This window comes from Arvicanthis niloticus, chromosome 3, assembly GCF_011762505.2.
Source record: "Arvicanthis niloticus isolate mArvNil1 chromosome 3, mArvNil1.pat.X, whole genome shotgun sequence".
Classification (NCBI taxonomy): domain Eukaryota; kingdom Metazoa; phylum Chordata; class Mammalia; order Rodentia; family Muridae; genus Arvicanthis; species Arvicanthis niloticus.
Window position 1 is genome coordinate 51560751 of NC_047660.1, and position 20152 is coordinate 51580902.

The 20152-nt window shown below is 44.1% G+C and overlaps 1 protein-coding gene across 2 annotated transcripts in view; it reads left to right on the forward strand.

The window, feature by feature from the left end:
• Positions 1-20152, forward strand: part of Dock5 (dedicator of cytokinesis 5) — a 188213-nt gene that overhangs the window by 50284 nt on the left and 117777 nt on the right. For both annotated transcript variants that reach the window (XR_013109304.1, XM_034497595.2), the window contains exon 2: positions 4790-4873. Coding sequence is in view for 1 of the 2 variants with exons in the window: in XM_034497595.2 (XP_034353486.1) it covers positions 4790-4873 (84 nt within the window). In the remaining variant the exon portion in view is untranslated. The remainder of the gene's footprint in view (positions 1-4789; positions 4874-20152) is intronic.

Here is a 20152-nt window from a genome sequence, read left to right on the forward strand (position 1 = left end):
AGGACTCTCTGGAGTTGCTAACTCAGATTTCTGGAAGGGGAAAGTTGTGAGACTTCAGAGGAGACGTCATGCTGGGTGGAGAGGGTGCTCAGGGGCTGTCTGTGGAGTTGAATTTTGGATGTGAGATTTGGATTGTTCTAAGAAAGAGAGAGGCAATGGTTAAGACAGGAGAGTTGAACACTGAACTTTAAGGAGAATATAAGTCTTTTTGAAAAAAAAACAAAAAAACAAAACTACTTAACGTGCACAGCTGTTTTGTCTGCATGTGCCTCTCTGTATTATATGTGCCTGGTGCCTGAGGAGACCAGAAGAGAGCATAGCATCCCCTGGACTGGAGTTACAGATGATTGTGAGCCCCTTTGTGGGTGCTGGGAATTGAACTCAGGTCCTCTAGAAGAGCGGCCGGTGCTCTTTAACTGCGGAGCCATTTCTCCAGCTCCGAGCATAGGAGAGTGTTAACTAGAAAAGAGGGTGGATTTGACACAATAGAGGAAAAATGTATAATTAAGGCTGGAACATTTGGAGATTGCTGGTCTTTGGTTGTGTGTGTGTGTGTGTGTGTGTGTGTGTACATGCATGAGCATGTGTGCATATCTTTCTGACTTTGTGCCTACGTGTGGTCAAGTTCATTTCTGCGTGTGTTTGCTTGTGTGTACATGTGAACATGCATGTGTATGTGCAAATATGCACACCTGTATTTCCAGCAGTCCTAGGCAGGTGCTTTTACCTGGAGCTGAACAGCAGGAGACTGCCTTTGAGAGCCTCTGCTTACTTTCCCATGACTAAGAATCAGGAAGAGTGAAGATGGTCATTACACAGCTTGTGACAAAGTGGCCTCACTACTTCCTGTTTCCGTGGGGGAGGGGTGGTAGGAAGAAGCATTTTAGGGGACAGCTATGAATGGAGTCTAGGTGGTAGTAGGACTCTCCCGGCCATGTTTTCTGTTAGAAAACCCGCCACATCCTTCAGGGGGAAATGCTTGGAGCAAACTGTAGCAGTCAGATGGTGTTGAACTGTTGTGAGGTAGCAGCAGCTACAGGCTGGGGACACACCAACAGGCCTGGGAGGCTGGAACTCCCTCCTCCTGCGTTCTGTGTCATTTCTCCTAACCCACTTCCCCAGCTGGTCCTTATTCAAAAACCGCAGCCTACTCTGAAAGCACAATAGAAAATAACTGCCAGGGTACTTCTCCAAGTACCCTGTTTGTGTACCAAGGATGCTATTTAGAACTGTGACCTCCATCATAAGAGAGAGGCCATTTCTGAGAGGAGCCTGGGGGCATGCTCATTCTCTTCCCAAGCCCCGGGGTGTGCTGACAAGTTTACTGTGACAGGAGCCAGGCTCCAGCCCAGGGAGAGGAAAACAGGATGTGCCCACCACAGGCAATGATGGGACACCTCTCTTCCTTAACTGGGTAGGATATGAGGATGGACTGAGTCGTCATCCTGCTGTTCAGACCTGTAGAAACGAATCCTACAGTGAATTCCTTGTTTGTAGCTGAGTCTCCCAAGTTGGTACTTTTTTCTCGTGTGGATACAGATTACCCATTAATAAAGACAAGAAATAAATCTATTTAAAGAACTTTTTCTCTGAAACATAATATACAGACTGTCACATCCGTGTATTTTCAGTGCCCAATGGTTTTTTTTTTAAATGTTTATTTGCTTTTTATTTATGTATATTTGTGTGTGTGTGTGTGTGTGTGTGTGTGTGTGTGCCTGTGTGAATTTATGTGCACCACACATGAGCAGGTATCTGTGGCTAGAAGACAGTGTTAAGTCCCCTGAAACTCGAGTTATGGTGCTTGATGTGGGTGCTGAGAACTGAACCCAGATCCTCTACAACAGCAGTAAGAGCTCTAACCACTGAGCCTTCCTCCCAGCCCCCAGTCTAGTGGCATCAATAAATAAAGATGGAACTGTTTACTTGTCACCATAGTTCAGCTTGGGGTTCGTTCACCTCCCTAAGAGGTTCCTGAGTGGATAGGTTGCTCAGGGGCCATTCTCATATCCAGCTAGAACAGCAAATCATTTGCTGTAATGTCCGACAGATTATCATATTCTGAACATTCCAAAGAAAAAGTAGGCGTAGCACACTCTGTGGTTATCCGGGTTGTGGCATGTGTCTGTGTGCATTCTTTTCCATTGCTGAATAGTATTCCGTTGCACTGAATTACGGCCAGCCCTCTGTCTGTTTTAACTAGGGCTCAGGAGCCACATGGCTGTGTTTGTTACTCTCTAAGACAGTTTGTGATACAAAATAGGCAGCCAGTCATATGTTCCATGGTGGGAAGGGGACTCGATGCTGTTTAACAAGGTGTGATTCACTTCAGGTCAAAACTATTTGGAAAAGATACTGTGTCTGTTGAATATGTGTCGATATTTTTTTGTTCTCATTTTCTCTTTGTGTGTGTGTGTGTGTGTATATATACAGTGTATGTATGTATTCATGTGTACATGCATATGCCTGCATATAGGATATATATGTGTGTGGAGGGTAGAAGTCAACATTAGGTGTCTTATTTCATTGGTTTCTGCTTTATTTTTTGAGACAGGTTCTCTCACTGAACTTGGAGCTCACTAACTAGCTAGACTGACTGACTCGTGAGCCCCAGGGAACTTGCTGCCTTCATAATCCCCTAGGCAAGATTACAAATGCACTTGTGCCCTCACCTGGCATTAAAAATGGGTATGGGGTTCCAATGTCAGGTCCTCATGTTTATGGAGCAGAAACTTCTTATTTCTTAAGTGATACAATATAGTCGTTGCCTATTAGCACCTACATTATTTTAGGTCTGTCGGTCATCTGGAATAATAGTGTAGGAGAGGGTTTGCTTAGGCTCTGTCTGGGCCACACCACGGTTTGTAAGAGGTTGAGTATCACTGAGTTTTTCTATCCTCACAGGGCGGGATCGTGCAGTCCACCTGGTGCAGACATCACAGCACACTGTACCATACAGAGCTGTGTTCCCAGCCATAGCTGAGATGTTTCATCTTGTTTACTATTGTGAATAGCACAGTGGCTGCTGGAACAAACGGTGCCATAGTCAATGGCTCAGAACAACAGGAATGTGTTACCTCAAGTTCTGGAGCCCAGAGTTCTGAAATGAAGGTGTGGACTGGTTTGCATGCCCCTGGAGACTCCCAGGAGAGTTCAGCCCATGCTACTGCTGGCTCCTAGTGGTGGTTGACCATTCTAATTGGTTAGGTCACAGCAAATCTCAGCTTCCACGCATTGTAATCTCTCCTCAACTTGTAGAAAATACCCTAAGGTAACTCAGCTCCATCAGATTTTTGCCTGATGAGATAGCACCCACAGCTGCAGGGGTAATTCTTCTGCCCAGTGCAACAACTATGAACACTGAGTATAGGTGTGTAGGTTTTTCTTCTTTCTGCTGCTCTCCTAGGAGTGGATTTGCTGAGTCTAATCTACTCTTAATTTAAAATTAATTATTAGTTAATTTATAAATCTAATTTTTATTAAAAATTAATTAAATTTACATTTAAACTAATTTAAATACATTAGTAAGTGTGTTTAACTTTTAAGACACTGCCTGTCTTGCTTCTAAAGCGGCTCCTATTTTGCTGTTCTTCCAGCCAAGGTTGTGAGCTTGGGCAGCTCCGTTGTCTTGTCTTAAATGCAGCCGTTCTAGGAGGTGTGCAAGTGGCATCTGATGGTGGTTTTGATTTGCATTCCCCTCATGACTAATATTACTGAACGTGTTTTCATATGCCTCTTAGTCACTCCTGTGGAGTGTTGGTAAAAACACCTATGTGAAGCTTTGGCCTGGTCTCCCCAGCTTCAGTTGTGATTTAGTCTGCTGCTTTCTGTTCTGGGGACTTGACATGGTCCTCAGGATTATGGGACACTGGGGTTACTCATCTCCAGGGTACTGAGGGCTGGGACAAGGTGCCATCCCTGCATTCTAACTTATTTCACTCTGTTATAGGAGGTACATGTCACTCAGATGCATTCAAATCACCATGTCAAGGAAGCCAAGAGACCACTCCCCCTGTGCCCTAAAGACCATAAGCTTAAATGAGGTTCACATTGGCCATTATCTCCTGAACAAGGGGACTGACCTACAGAAGTTCTCATTGTATTTTCTAGCCTGGATTCTTCTGTAGTGTTGTCCCAAGTTTAATTAAAGAATTATTTCTGGGATCCGGATTGTACATTTGATATCTTTCTTCCTCCCACTAGACTATCATGTTTCCTAGGAACAGAGGCTACATCTAAGTTTTTTATCTGACACAGGATGTGGTATGTGTTAGGCAACCAGTCAGCATGTTGGAGGACATGCAGCTCTGTCTCATGCTTTACATACAGTGGATCGTAGGAAATCATTCAACAGTGGCAGCTGACTTATTAAGTACTGTAATGGATAGTGTTGGTTGTTAACTTGACAAACCTGGAAAGAGGGGACCTAAGCTGATGAATTCTTCATTTGATTGGTCTGAGAACTTGTCTTAACTGTTGGTTGGTGGAGGGTAGCCCACTGTGGGTAGTACCATCCCTAGGCAGGTGGGCCTGGGCTATGTAAGTAAAGTTAGCTGAGCAAGCCAGGAGAAGCAAGCTAGTAAGTAATGTTCCTTTATGGTTTCTCCTTCAGTTCCTGCTTCCAGGTTTCTGCCTTGAGCTCCTGCCTTGGCTTCTCTAGATGATAGACTGTAAACTTGGCCAGGACTTTATCACAGGAACAAAGAAGCAAACTAGAACACATATATCGGGTAGGAACTTTTAAAAGTACGTGTTTTCTAATCCCCCCTTCCTTTTCCCTCATTTACAGCAATCTACAACTACAATGCATCTCAAGATGTGGAACTCTCCTTGCAGATCGGCGACACCGTCCACATCCTGGAGATGTATGAGGGTGAGTGTAGCAGCCTCCTGCTGGGCGGGGCCCATGAAGAGTCAATAGGAGTTAGTTAGTAATAAAGCACTTCCATGTTAGGATCCATGTGCTCTACTCCTCCAGCTACAGGGCCAATAGCTAAAGCCTTGGAAGACCCTCAGGTCACACAGCCCTACACTGAGAGTAGTTTTCAGCAGAGCCACCACATAGGATTGTGGATATGCCCAGACACCAGAGTCAAGATATTTGCCACTGGATACAGAAAAGTTAGCTGCAGAGCTGGCTAGGGAGACATACTCAGAACATCAGGCCTGTGGTAGCTGGAAGGAAGCATCACCATTTATGGGTGGGTGTTTCCAGGTTGGGGGAGAATGAGGGCAGGGCTTTGTGGTAGTACTGAGACTCTGAGAGAATTAGGTCAGGACTGTAACGGCAGGTCCTGCTTGTTTTTGTTTGTCTGTTTCCTCCAGCTCGCTCAGGCTTGGGAAATGGTTCTGTCTAACTGGAACAATTTTTAAGACTGTGCAAAGCAAAGAGCATGTCTGCGTCTACCCCTCCCATCCTAGGAGACCTCCCCCAGGAGTTCACATCTCTAATCCCAAACCCTGGAACAACAAAAGTATATCCAAGCCACTAAGGTCATAGAGCAAGACAGAGAACACACTTTTGAGCCCAGTTCATCACAACCGTGTGAAAGTTGGGATTAAGAGACGGTGACAGGAAGCCAGGCAGATATTTTTTCTCTTAGAGTAAAGCTTATTGGGACAGACACTCTGCATTGGTAAATGCTGGGACAGTATAAAAGTATCACCTACAAGCCCGTGCAGATCTCCAGGTTAGGACTGGATGACTCAAGAAGGGGCAAAGATGGGAAGCCTAGGGAGGAAGGAAGCAGGATTTGGCCATAGTGAAGCTAGGTCATCCAGCTGCTTGCATGGGGCGCTGCTGTGATGGCTACCTCCCTTGCATGGGGCGCTGCTGTGATGAGAGGGCCATGTGGACCCTTTCATCTGTGTTCCTGCTTTAACTATCACCCTGCCACTTTCAGGCCTCACTAGCCATTGGTTCTAAGTTCTCTACTCATGACACCTGCCATGCATGTTTTAGGACTCTTGCTTCTGGAAACCACAGTCCCCTTAGACCTTACTCTGTCAGTCTTTTGTCAGAGGGATAGGTAAACATGTACTGTGGTCTTCCTGGACATACTTTCCCACTGTGCAGGTAAAAAGCACATGATCAACTTTTATAACTTCTACATGGGCTTAAAGAAAAGAAATGTATACTTAAGGATCGTTGAGTATTAATAAGTTTCATGATGACATTTGGATCCAGATTACTTATACCCATTTTTCAGTCTGCTGTATGCTGTATGCTAACTTTTTTCTGTCCTTTTTGGTTACTGTGTAGAGTTTTCCACCATGATTGTAGTTTCTGTCTCTGCAGAGATGGCTTTTTTTTTCTTTTTTTTCTTTTCTTTTCTTTTCTTTTTTTTTTTTTGCTTTATACAGTCTCAAACCTGTTTTTAGAATATTTATGCCTACTGTTTTAGAATTGTGCTAAACATCTCTTTCAACTTCTGCTTATTAAGCCTTTTATTACTGTCTTCACCCATGCTAAAGCTTTATGCTTTATGGAAATTACAGCTGACTCATTGTGAGGCTCAGCCCTCTAATTTTTGTCCTGCTGGTCCCATAAGGTCCTTAGAAAGGTTACTCTAAGCCACTCAGGCATCCTTTCTTTCATCAGCAAATGCCCCAGGCAAGAAGCCACCACAAGTGCTGGGTGGAAATTCTTCCCTTTTTGTTAGTAAACTCTCTTGTCTCTGTGTGTCTCTCTCTGTGGTGTGTGTGTGTAAGGGTGGTATGTGTGTGTGTAAGGTGGTGTGTTTGTGTAAGGGTGGTAGGTATATGTGTGTGTGTAAGGGTGGTGGTGGGGGAAGGGCTTCCTAATTGCTCAATGGATCACATCAGAGAAGAATAGAATATTGATGTTGATCTGACATAAAGTTAATGCCATCCCTAAAATACATTCTTAAGATTGTTTTCTCAAAATAAGTCGCTCTTGAAAGTTTTTATATAGTATAAAACTATATATTTATATATAGTATATTTTGTGGTAGCTATTTGAAGCACATTGTTCTCATAGAGTAGATGTTAGTAGTGGTTTTGAATATGTTCACTCTTATACTTTGGCTCTCTTATCCAGAGTACTTGGGACTGGAAGGCTATGATTTTAGACTGTTTTGGATTTTGGAATATGCATAGTGAAATATTGAATAGTGCCTAGCTGTAAATTCATTTCTTTTTCACATATGTCGTCTTATGCACATAGCCTGAAGATAATTTTATACAGTATTTTAAGTAATTTCATCACGGTTTATAATCCACCTGTGAAGTCATGTCTGTGCTCGTAACATTTTGAATCTTGGAGCATTTTGGGTTTTGTAGTTTTGGATATGGGATGTTCCTGTTGTATGTAATGTAGACACAGGCAGACAAACCCCATCTGTTTCTGATCCTATGCAGTTGGGCCTCCAAATCCCAACCTGAGGTGCTTCTAGTGTATTGTAGCTCCAACGAAGTGTGAGCGCAGGGGGTGCTGCATTGAGCCCTACACAGAAAGGGCTTGGCATGGCAGTATGAGGATGATCAGGCCCTGCCAGCAGGAAGAGAATTCTCTTGTAGTTGTTGCCACGGAGTATTTGAATGTCAGTCTTAGAATGCTAGCCTCCCAGAGAAGGATGTCACCCGCTGTGCTTTCAAAGTGGACCTGCGTCCTGGTGGGAGTGAGGAGACAGAACACGTACAGAGTTCATGACCTCCAAGTGGCATGTCAATTTCACACGGATTTTGACATTGGATTATATTTCTTCCAATAGCATTTCTCTTACAGGACTCGTTTTTGAATAGTGCCTCCCGTGCCCGACACTCAGGGGGAGGCGCTTGTATCGGCTTAGTACTTCCAGTTCTTGGCTTGAGTCTTGAATTCCTTTATTACTTCAGGCAGTTGAGGACTCGGGGCAGGAGTGCTTTGCAAGCATAAGACCTGCAGGAAATGCCGAGTAATGACTTGTGTTCGTTCCCCACTCCCTGCGCCTATCTTCCTTTAAAACAAATAAACAAAATGGAAACACCCCCGGTACTGCCAGGGAGAATGCCAGGGCAAGGCTGGCACCATTTCTTGGCTTCTGAGGGTTTGTGTCTTGCAGCTTCCTGTTGGCGATTTGGGGACTCTCCCTCTGCACCTTCTGCCCCACCCTACCTTTGAGACAAGCATACCTGATCTATGGGTGCTGTTCTGGCATGGAGCCCAGTCCTCCCAGACAGTTTTCTTTAATGTTTTCCACCCACAACCCACAACAGAATGCCACCGAGGACTCTGCGTGGCTGCTTCCTGCCCTGTGGTTCAGTGAGTGATTCTCCAAGAGCAGTCACAGCTAAGAGTCACAGCTGGCTCCGGCTTAATCTCCAGGTGCTTAGCATAGCTTCTGACGTGCTCTTGGCCCTCAGCAAAAGCCTGGAATGAATGCAGGTGAGACTGACACGCACTCCTGATCTCCAGCCCTCCCTCCGCAGCTGCACAGGGATTTGGTTATTGCATATGTTTTTGTTCTTAATCTGAAACAGAAGCTTTATTAAGCTAGAACTCAAATGCCACACAGTTTGCCCACACAGTCTACCATCCTGTGGTTATTAACTAAGCATACTATACAGGGACTTGGGCGACTGTCAATCACGGTCTACTTCCATTACCCACCCTCATCTCTATCACTTATCAGCTATTTGCCTGGCTCTAGGCAAACACGTACCTGCTTTCTGCTTCTGGGAGTATGTTTGTGCTAGACTTTTATAGTAATGCAGCCAAACAGTGTTTGGTGCTTTGTGGCTGACTTCTTGTGATTAGTTTGGTGTTTTTGGGGGTTCGTGCACACTATAACAATTATTAATACTTCGTTTCCTTTTCTTTTCGTTGCATGGACACACCACAGCTCAAACATGCATCATCAGATGGCTGTTGGAGCTGTTTAGATCTTTCAACCAGGATGCTGCTGTAAACATCCATGGGCCAGTTTTGCGAGGATGTGTGGTTTATTTCCCGTAGGTAGACACGAGCAGTCATGACCGCTCTGTTGTTCTATTCTGACTCTGTATTTAAATGTTTGAGTCTCTCCAAGGCCACTTAATCTTTAGACTTCGGTCTTTAATGAGAGAGCTGCTCTTGATTGTCTCTTGGATCTTGTGACCACCCTGACCCCAGCTTAATTTGTTACTTAAAGATGAAAGAAGGAAGTGAGTTGATAGAGAGGCAGTATTGTAGTTCCCTGAGAGTTGTTTGCCTTCAGAGACTGTCAGAGAAGAGAATGCTAGCTGAAGCCATGGCTCCTTGTCCCTCCTCCTTGGCACCGGTGTGCCTGTTGGTGCTGCTGCCTTGCTTCTTAAACTCTGGAAGGTATTTGGCACCAGGACATGCATCCTCCCCCATGAAGGTTGTTTTCTGCCCCAGATCTGTGAGCATGTGGACACTGGGCACTTCAGCTACAGTCACCTTGTTTTTTAGCCACGCCTGCTTCACACCTAGCATTTGCCCAGTGCATTTAAGCACAGGAGATGGTACCTCTGCTCAAATGAGTGATAAACCAGCCAGCTGCTGCCTCTCGTAGGGTTTGCTTAGAAAGACAAGACAAGAAAGTAAATAAAAAATAACCAGACACTTACTGTGGGGAGAACAGGGCAATGTTGCTGAGTCCACAGAGGGAAGAGACTGATGGAAGACTATGTTAGATTAGGTAGTTCACTCTCATCTGAGTTAACTGTTCCTGGACAAGGCTGTCTCGAATGTTCCAGTGACTCATTGACTTGGAAGTGATCAATTAGAGAGTGGTGCATTGCAAACTATGAATATTGCATTATAAGCGTAAGGTGTCGGCATCTAGTCACCACAGAGTGTTTCCTTCCCGTGATTAATCTAATGCTACTACACATGGCTTCAAGCCCGGGACCTGCTACTTCTGGCACTGGCTTTCTGTGCCGCGCTGAGCTCATATCCATCGATTGACTATTTATTGGTTGTATAAATCATTCATGTGCTCATGAGCGCGGGTGGCTGATGTTAGTAGGGACCCTGAGATCACCAAGTGAAATAACGTCTCAAAGGTGTTCTGAGCTCTGAGAGGCAGACACAGAGTAAAGCTCTGTATTCAGAGTAAGTTTTAAAGACTCAGAGGCTAACACAAATATTTGGACAGTAATTAGGGACAATGAGCAGCCCTGGACTGTTGAAAGAAGTAAGAAGCAAGGACATTCGAGGCTTCCCTTTCTTTACATGTTACTCTTGTATGGAACAAGGCCAGTGTAACTCCACCCATTCCCATATGCAGGCTGAGCGTTCCCTATCCAGAATGCTTACAAGCCGAGGATTTCGGTTTAATTTTTTTTGGAGTGTTTACATATTACATACATATCATAAAACATTCTGGGGATCCACGTGAGAACACAAAATTCACTTATGTGTCATATACACCTGTTACACAAAACCTGAGGATAATTATTATTATTATTTTTAGTGTACCTACCTTTTGACTGGAACCTGTCACATGGTCTGGAGTAGAATTTTTTACTTAAGGACTTCATTCTAGATTTCAACAAGCTTTGAATTTTAGAGCCTTGCAATTTGGATTTTTAAAGGGATGTTCAACCTTTACAATAAAAAGCACACACGCACAAGTGCACACACACACACACACACACACACACACACACCCTTACTAAGCGCTTCAGATTTACTAGATGAGAGGTGTACTAGGATCCTCCATGTATTTGTAACACTTCTGTCGCCATCTTAGTCAAGATCCTGGGAGGTTTGTTTTAATTCTTAATCCATACTGTCACTGTGACTTCGTTATAGAAAGAACTGTCTTTCCAAACGTAAATGGCAATGAGCCCAGCAGCTCAGAATCTGATGACAAGCTCTCCGTGCAGACTCTTGGCTTTAGCTTGGGAAGCACGTCAGGCTTTATGGTGTTTTGATGAGGATGCGCCCGTGGTCGCTTCCCACATCTGCTTGACCTTTACCTTTGGAGCAGCTTGTCATCAGTCACACCTCTGGGAACATTCTTTCCTGAACTGTGTTTTTATAAAGACAAGTGTGGTAATAGGAGTGTGTTTAGGAGAGACCTTAATTAGATGTTACAGCCACTGAAACGTCTCCTCTCAGATTGTGTGTGTGTGTGTGTGTGTGTGTGTGTATACATGTTCATTCGACAATGCATGTGGTGTGGGGGGGTGCATATGCTTGCATGCATACATTTGAAAGGAAACCAACCTCTGTCATTCCTCAGGAGCTACCCACTTTTGTTGAGAAAGGATTTCCTACTGGGATCTGAGACTAACCAGTTAGGCTAGGCTGGATGGGTACCTTCTATCTTCTCCTCCCAGTGTTGAGAGTTTAAGTGTGCACTGCCACAGCCAGCACTTTACATGGATGCTCAGGAGCAAACTTAGGTCCTCATGCTTGTGTGGCAAGGACTTTACTAACTGAGCTATCCCCCAGCCTTCAGATGAAGCCTTCTGCAACAGAAAATGCCTTCTCGTATTTTTTCTTAATATGCTCCTGAAATACATCCTAACATATGTTATTTGGACACAGGCATCTGCCCAACCTTCTGATGGAGAATTTACAACTCTTTCCTGAGTACTAACCTTGTTCCATTAGCCATCATGCACTAGGACTTGGCATTGACCCATTTGGGCAGTTGCCTGTGCATCTTCAGAGACAAGAGAACCTGGAAACAAAGAAGTTTCTGGAATGCCACAAAGGGATGCTCTCAGCAGCACCTGTCTAGCTGATTTTGCTCTCCAGGGATGTTGCCTAGATCAAGGGATGGGAAAGAGTCGTGGAGTGGTAGTTCAAGCTCCTTGTACCCTGCCGGAGCCTCTGATTGCTGGGCCGTTCTCCTTTTGTAAAAAATGCTTTGTAAATAGCAGTTCCCAGACTACCCTGGACCAAGATTCACTTAAGGATTAAGGACATGGAAATCAGAGTGAACATGTCGATCCACCTGGAGAAGTTCTGTGATGGCCCCCAAGGCAAGGCATGTCTTTTTTCTAGCACTGGACACATTTGGATGTGTCACCTCTTGACTGTTCACAGTGACTTGGCCCTCCTTCTGGAGGTATCATAACATGTGAAACAGATCTCTCTGCTTGTCTGTGGAGTTGAAAATAGAGATTTCTGATTTCTGTTACCATCTATTCTAAGTAAGCCGGGGGGAAAAAATAAAATCTTCTTGGTGTTTGTAGCCAGAGTTAGAGTTTATACTGGAATGGCTTTAAAAGCAAGGGTGCGGGTGACTGTGATCTTATTGAACAACAGCTTTTAAGGGATTGAAGCTTCATTGCATTAGATTGGTAGTGACTTCCAGAGTCCAGATGTGTTCTGCTAGAGAGGGAGCAAGGCCTTGTGGCTGGCAATCCTGCCAGCTCCACCCACTCTCCCGGTACAATCATGTGGCTTGTAGGTACAGACTTCATTTCACACTCATTCCAATAGTCTAACCAAGGCCAAAGAGACTGTGTGTTGTGGTTAACATAGCCACCAAATGTTTCCTGAGCATCTGATGTATGCCAGGCTCAGCAAACAAGAATCCTCTTTAACTTTAAAATAAATGTTGAAGAGGCTAAAGAGATGGCTCAGTGGTTTAAAACACTTACTGTTCTTCCAGAGGACCCAAGTTTGGTTCCCAGTATCCATACCAGATGGCTTCACAAACGTAACTGCAGCTACAAGGGAACTATAATGCCTCTGGCCTTTGTCGGCCCCTATACTCACATTCATAGACCTGCATGCAGACACAACACATATATAATTAAAAATGATAGGGCTGGAGAGATGGCTTACTGGTTAAGAGCACTGACTGCTCTTCCAGAGGTCCTGAGTTCAATTCCCAGCAACCACATGGTGGCTCACAACCATCTGTAATGGGATCAGATGCCCTCTTCTGGTGTGTCCGAGGACAGCAACAGTGTACACATATACATAAATACATTTTAAAAAATGATAAAAAGTGAAAGTTAAGTGAAAATAATCAGAATTCATTATATCCATGCATGAAATTGTCAAAACAAATTTAATAAACTAAATTGAAAAAAAGAAATAGAAAAAGAAAGAAAGAAGAAAGAAAGTTAGTTGAAGCTGGGTATGACGGTGCATGCCTGTAATTCCAGGAAGCCGAAGCAGGACACTCAGGAGTTCAGGGTTATCCTAGGCTACATAGCAAGTTTGAAGCCAGCCTGAGCTACATGATGCCCTGTCTCAAAATCAAAATGGCATTAAAGTAGAAAGCTAGACTGTTTCTTGATCAGATAGTATGCATATTTCTCATGCTGATCAGGCCCAGGACTAAGGTCTCCTCATCTGAAAGACTGAGTTCTCAGTGTCAAGTTTGCTGTCCTCACAGCAAAGCCATGGCAGCAGCTTGATGCAAGGGAAAAACAAACAAACAAACAAACACCCCTGTGTTTATCTATGCAGATTGCTTATTTAATTTTATGTAGTGAAGCTGTTAGCTTTCAGGTGCTCTGTCTGAGTCCTTCAAACTCAAGCTTCCGTGGTCAGCATTGCTTATCAAAGGGCTGATGGATTTATCTCCAGCAAAGAAGCAACAGAATGGAGTTGACCTCCAGTATCTTTACATCCTTTGACTTTTTTTTTTTTTTAACCTTGCAGCTTATCTGTGAAAGCCCTGTGCTTTTCGATGTGAACAGCTGAGGCTCAGGGTTCTGGGAGGCAGCAGGATGCTCCCCACGGATGAAGGTGGACCACTGTCCTCTGTAATGAGGGATTTCATACTGAGACTTTCTCCATCCTGTGAGGGTTGGCACCCAGCTGGCTCAGGATCCCTGGAGGTTCTGCAGGGCATCTGTTTTGAAGGGTAGCTCATTGGGTTCTGGCCCTGGAAACTGACAGGTTTACCTGGTCCACAGGGGTGCAACCTTTGACTCTGGCCTAATTAAGCTAGCAGGCCTGAGAGAGTTAAAGGAACAACAACAGGATTTAGCACCTGCTCCTCCTCTGTGGCTGCTGCCTCCTCTCTGCCCCCTGTGTCATGTGGACGCTATAAACAGCCACTCCCTGTTCCTGGCTTTTCATTTCTAAGAGGATAAACATAAGTTATCCATCTTTTATATGTTCGTGAGCAGGAGAGCATGTTTATCTTGTGATGGCAAAATGAAAGGTGCTTGTGTGGAACATTCTGTAAGTCACACACTGGACCATACTTCATTGCCTGGAAAGTCTTCAGCATTCCCCAGTAATTGCCTGAGTCTGGAGCACATTCATAGCACACTCTTTTGTGAACTAGAGTCTCCAATCAGTTCCATTAAAGGGCCCTTTGTATTCAGTTACTTGTTTATGGATCTGTTTCCTTCCTCCTTAAAGATGATGTCTGATAAATCCACTTTAAGAAGCGTTTTATGTATAATGAATGAACGGTCACATAAGCAGTATACAACTCAGGCCTGATGGGTCTCCTCAGAGATTTCCACCCAGGCTTTCCCTCATCTGCTGAAGGCAGCCTTCCCTGCATCTGCTTTGATTCCTTCACTTGAGTCCCTGCTTGAAATTTTGTTTCTGTGTAACTGAATTCTTTTGTTTTTCCTCCTGTGCATTATGAAGTAAAAATTAGGGCAGAGAAACACTCCGTGTCCTGGTCTCCTAGCACGCTGATTGAATAAATGAATTGCAGGACGGCACCGGAACATCTAGGGATAGTACAAACTCATTGAAAATCAATTTGGAAGCATGCCAGGAGTAATTAGGATGGATAATGTTGTTGATGAGATACAAGACAAAAGTACAGCCATGGAGAAAGGTTTCTTATTTTTCGTACCTGACTCAAACTCATTTCAGTGACAATGCCAAATTAAAAGTTCTCAGGCATGTGTGAGTGATATTCTGTTAGAGGTGCTTAGTTTATAAAGTAGTTCTCACTTAATAATATTTTATTCCTTTCTCTTTCCTAAGTTAAAGCCATCAGATATCAGGGAAAAACTTATACGCTGTAACTAACACGCACCTAGATACACAGCAGAATGCTTCTTATCAGGTGACAGAGCCTGTATACCTCACCCCAAAGTGTCCTGAGCTTCTGTCTTACATACAATACCCCCAGCCATTGGCCACTGTTCTTATCTCATCACTAACTATTAGTTTGACTTGCTAGTCAACCCTATGTTAGTGGCATTATATATGTCAGTTGTTTGGATTCTTTCGCTCATTCATAAAGTTATATGTACGTAACTTTTCTGACTTGTTGAATAGTACTCATTACAGAAACATGCCATGATTTGTTCCCTCAAACGTCACGGTGCCTTTCATTGAGTTCCGACTTAAGCTTGAAAGAATTGAAGTATCCGTAATGTTCCTGTAAAGCATTCTTGCAAGTGTAACTTCCCATTTATCTTGCGTAAATACGTCGGCCTAGGAGTATTGCTAAGTCGTGGGTTATGTGCAACTTTAGAAGAAATTATTAGCATGGTAGGAGAATTGTTGGAGTTGGGGGTTTATACTGTTGTTAATAAAGCTCCATAACCCAAAGCAACCTGGGGAGGGAAGGGTTTATTTCATCTTCTGTTAAGGCACCACAGTTCATTATAGAGGAAAAGTCGGGGTAGGAACTCAAGGCAGGGACTTAGAGGCAGGAACGGACGTAGAGGCCATGAGGAACACTGTTTACAGGACTGTGCAGCGTCTTTTCTTACACAACTTGGAACCACCTGCCCAGGGGTGGCACCACCCACCATGAGCTGGGCTCACCCTCATGAAAATATCACATGGGCTTGCCCATGGGCCAGTCTTAACAGAGATATTTTTTCATTTAAGATTCTCTTTCCTCAGACATGTCTAGATTTGTGTCAGGTTGACAAAACCAACAAGCACGTGAGCCCACTTACTTCTATCCCTTGCTTACTGTGGCCACAATCAGTCTCCTTGACCACAGTCATTCTAGTGGTGCTATCCAATTGTATCGCTTAAAATGAAAGGCATAGTTGCATAACGCTCATTATATTTACGATGTAATTCAATGAGCTTTGACAAGTGTATATCATCAGGAAATGCAAGCAGAATTAGTCTCTTTGTCTTAGTTACTGTTTTACTCCTGTGATGAGGTATCTTTGCCAAGGCAACTTATTCTGGGGTGGGAAACCATTGAATTGGAGACTTGCTTACAATTTAAGTGGGTAAGTCCATGACCACCATGACAGGGAGCGTGGCAGCAGGCAGGCATGGCACTGGAGCAGTGGATGAGAGCTCACATCTTATCCACAAGTTGGAGAGGAAGAGAAAGGGTTGTAGAGACAGAGACACAGACACAGACAGAGACAGACAGACACATACACACATACACAGACCGAGACTGACTGGCCCTGGCATGGGCTTTTGAAACCTCAAAGCCCACTCCCATGACACACTTCTTCCAACAAGACCATGCCTCCTAATCGCCCAAACAGTCAACCAACTGCAAACCCAAACATTCAAACTCATGAGCTATTGGGGCGATGCTTCTTCAACCCTCCACACTGTCTTAGGACCCCGTACATTGTCTCATCTCCCTCTTTAGGCAGCTCCACCCTCTCACAATAGACTGATTACCTGCTGTTTTCATTTTACCTTTGCCTGGCTTGCCAGGAGTTATCCATATTTTTGTCAGTTGTAAATTGTACCAGTCATAAAAAACATATAACTTGAAATGTTTAAAAAGTTTTAAATTATATTTTAATTTGTATGTGTGTGTGTGTGCGCACGCGCGTGCGTGTGCGTGCACGAGTATGTGTCTGTCTGTCTGCCTGCCTGCCTGCCTGCCTGCCTCTCTATTTGTGTAGGTATGCATGTGTCCCAGCATGCATGTGTCCCAGCATGTATGTGGAGGTAAGAGTCCAAAATGCCAGAGTGTGTTCCCTCCTTCCATCATGTGGGTTCTAGAGATTGAACTGAGGTCATCAGACTTGTTGGCAGGCACTTGTAACCTAAACACTGAGCCATCTCTCTGTCCCTAGTTATTTTTACTAGTCCATAATGAAAACCAGCAGTTCCTTCTAACTCCTCCTCATCTCAGAGGAGTCTCACTTCTTTCTGAACTCTTTCCAGTCTTTTATCCAACTAAGAATTGACCTTTCAACCTTCCATTCTATTAACCAGCCTCTTGATATGGAAGACAGCAGCCTAGCCCCTCACATGTGCCTCACTAACTCTATGCATACCTGATTTTCACTAATGTTGATAACCCAGTATAGGTCCATTGTAGCTGTTCATTTCTGACACATGTTGTTTGGGTTATTGTGCCCGTGTGGTTCTGGTGGTAAAAGGCAGGGTCCTGGTCACATTTCTTGCCTAGAGTTAATCCCTCTTATCTTGATCCTCTCTGGGCTGACCTTTGTTTCATATCCTGGTATTTGACAGAAATGCTTCTCTCTCAGGCGCATGGCCAGCTATTAAATGATGATCATCATTATGATGCTACGTGGGCTCTGAGCTGTCATGCCGGTGTGACCCCACTGACTTCCCCTCCCCCAGTGCACATGGCCAGGGTTCCACGTCATACCAATAGGATTCAGTTGCTGAGGGAGGGAAGCCTATGGGTCAGGGTCTGCTGCCTGTGCCTTCTACCCCTATCCAAGGCTTTCCCTGTTTAAATCTTCCTGTACCATATGATAACACTTTGTACCATTTGCATAAGCCCAGGAGCCGAACACCCTTTTTTTCTCTATGCTTGCCCATTGCCAGTGAAGCCATGAGCAATTCAAGCTGTTTCTAAATATAGTCTCAGTCTTCTCATCGCTTCCGTTTTCAGTGTACCCACCAGTCTCCTCCTGCTTCTGCTCCTCGCCTCCCTTTGTCTGTTCCTGTATAGCAGCCAGAATGCTATTTTTTTTTCACAAGATGTGATGGCATTTAAGCACCTTTCTCCCCTCCAATCTTTACTATCGTACTTAGGCCAAAGCTCAGATTTCACATGGTCTATGGTGCTTTTGCCTGGGGTGACACTTTCCCTAATGCATTAGTGTCACCAGGGATTCTTTGAGAAGCTCTAATTCTGAGCTTGAAGAAGAATATTTGGGGGAGGTGACCCAGGCATCAGTAAGTTACCCTGGTTGCTCAGGAACCAAGTAAAATACGTTTCCCTAATGAGTCTAATGAGTGCCCAGGATGGTTGCCCACACTCCTGTCCGACCCTCGTGGTGCCACCTCCCTCTCTCACTTTGAGCTCTTTCTGTCTCTGGGTAGAGTTCTTGCCTCATGGTCTTCTCATTAGATTGGCTTCTGTCTGCAAGTTTTTTCCTAGTTATTTTCCCACCTGGTTCCTTTTTAACAACTCTTCTCCACAGTTAATATTTCTTGAACTACCACAGAGGGAGACATTGTTAGGTGGGACACTGTTAGGTGGAAACCAGAAAATACACAGCTCCATCCTCTGGACAGGTGAATGAAACGGGCTGATGGTAGAGTCCTGACTGATGAAGAGTAAAGTGAGCCAACCTGCCTGTGGAATTATTGGCTTTGGTGGTTTCCAGTGAGAGGAGATGCTTTTATCCTGGATTGGGGCAGTCCCCAAGATACTGAAATGACCTCTTACCCCAGAAGTGCTACCCATTTTGCCATGGTGGCTGCAACTTACTTTTTGGAGACTCGTTTCACTAAAATGTAGCTAAGACTCCCGCTCTGGCCCATTGCTGTCCTTGGAATTACATAATTTAGGAACATACCTGCCATTTCATTCTCCCTGTTCTCTGCTTGAGACTACAGACTACTTCTTGATACACCCCTCACTGCCTCTTTGCATCCCAGTGTGTACTGAAGGTTAACTGCAAACTGCCTTAAGTTACGATTTTATATTAAATGTTGAGGGTTAATAGGAAAACTGTTCTTGTTTGTATTGCAACCCAGTTTTATAATATAGGACTCTCTAACTGTGCACCATGGTCACAGCCTTTGGAGTTATTAGCAATCATTAGTAGTTGCATTCTTAGAGCTTTGACACTTATCAGTACCAGCAGACTCCAGCTGGAGACTAGGTGCTTACTGTGCCTGTTGCCAAAGAGAGCGAGTATTCACTTGGACACGTCCAGAATCATAATTTTTTTCTAGCAGTTATACACACACTATGATTCTAGAGACAAGCTCTTAGAAGGATATATAGAAATCGTCCTCCCACCCCCAGATGGCAGGTTTAGGAAACATAATTTTGTGGTGAATGGCTGTGTAGAACACCATTTTACAGGCCTTCGAGCTCCATTCTCCTGGGTACGAGGGCCAGTCTGTCTTGTGACTTCTTGGTTTTGTAGGGCCTGAAAAGTGAAAACTGCCTCAACCTGCTCTCTCTCAGTGTGGCCTTCAGCTCTGTCTTTGATCCAGGGTGACATCAAAACCAGCCATTTGCCCACAACTGTTTTCATATCTTAGTAGAATCAAGGGTACGGAGGGACGTAGACCCTTAAGTCATGGGAGGAATGGTCAGTGTGTTCCAGCTTAACCTGATTTCCTGCACATTGGCTTCCTAAAGTGAGACCAGTGTTTTCTCGACTGTGTGCTGTGGTGCAGATTATAATTCCATACCAAAGCCCTACCCCTTTACCCCTCTCTCCAACACACGGCAAATTCCTTAACTTTTTAGTTTCACTGGTAATGTAAAATTTGTGAAAGCACTACTCAGTCTGCACCCAAAGAGATTAACCCAATTTTCTACTTGTAACATGTAAACAGCAAGTATGGGACTATTTTCTGATTGCTCTTATAACAAGCATGAGACAGCTCTAGAGACCTACTGGCAGGTGCCTGCAATTCCAACTACAGATTGCGTCTATTCACTGTTTACTTACATGATTCTGTTTACAGTAGGCTTCCTGAGGCAAGATGGTCACTGAGCATACGGACGCCTTAGGTGGGCGTGGCTTAAAAACAACTAAGTGTTCAGTCATTTTTAATATAAAATACTTGTTTATGGACACCTTAGGTTGTATACTCTGTGATAAATGAGAAAAATGTCCATATATAAATAACCGTAATGGAACTTTATGAAAGAATTAAAGTTTGGTGTGGTGCATAGTGCAGAATTGTCATCCCGGCACGTGGGAGGCTCAGGCCAGGTGCTCCATGAGAGCAACAGGTGTCCCTAACTGCTGAGTCATCTCCCAGCGCCCTCTGTGCAGATTTTAAAGTCTTGTAGTTAATAAGAGAATACAGCTTTAAAATACATCTTTACTGTGTAAGAAATGAGATGGTTCATAGTCTAAGGCAGTGGTT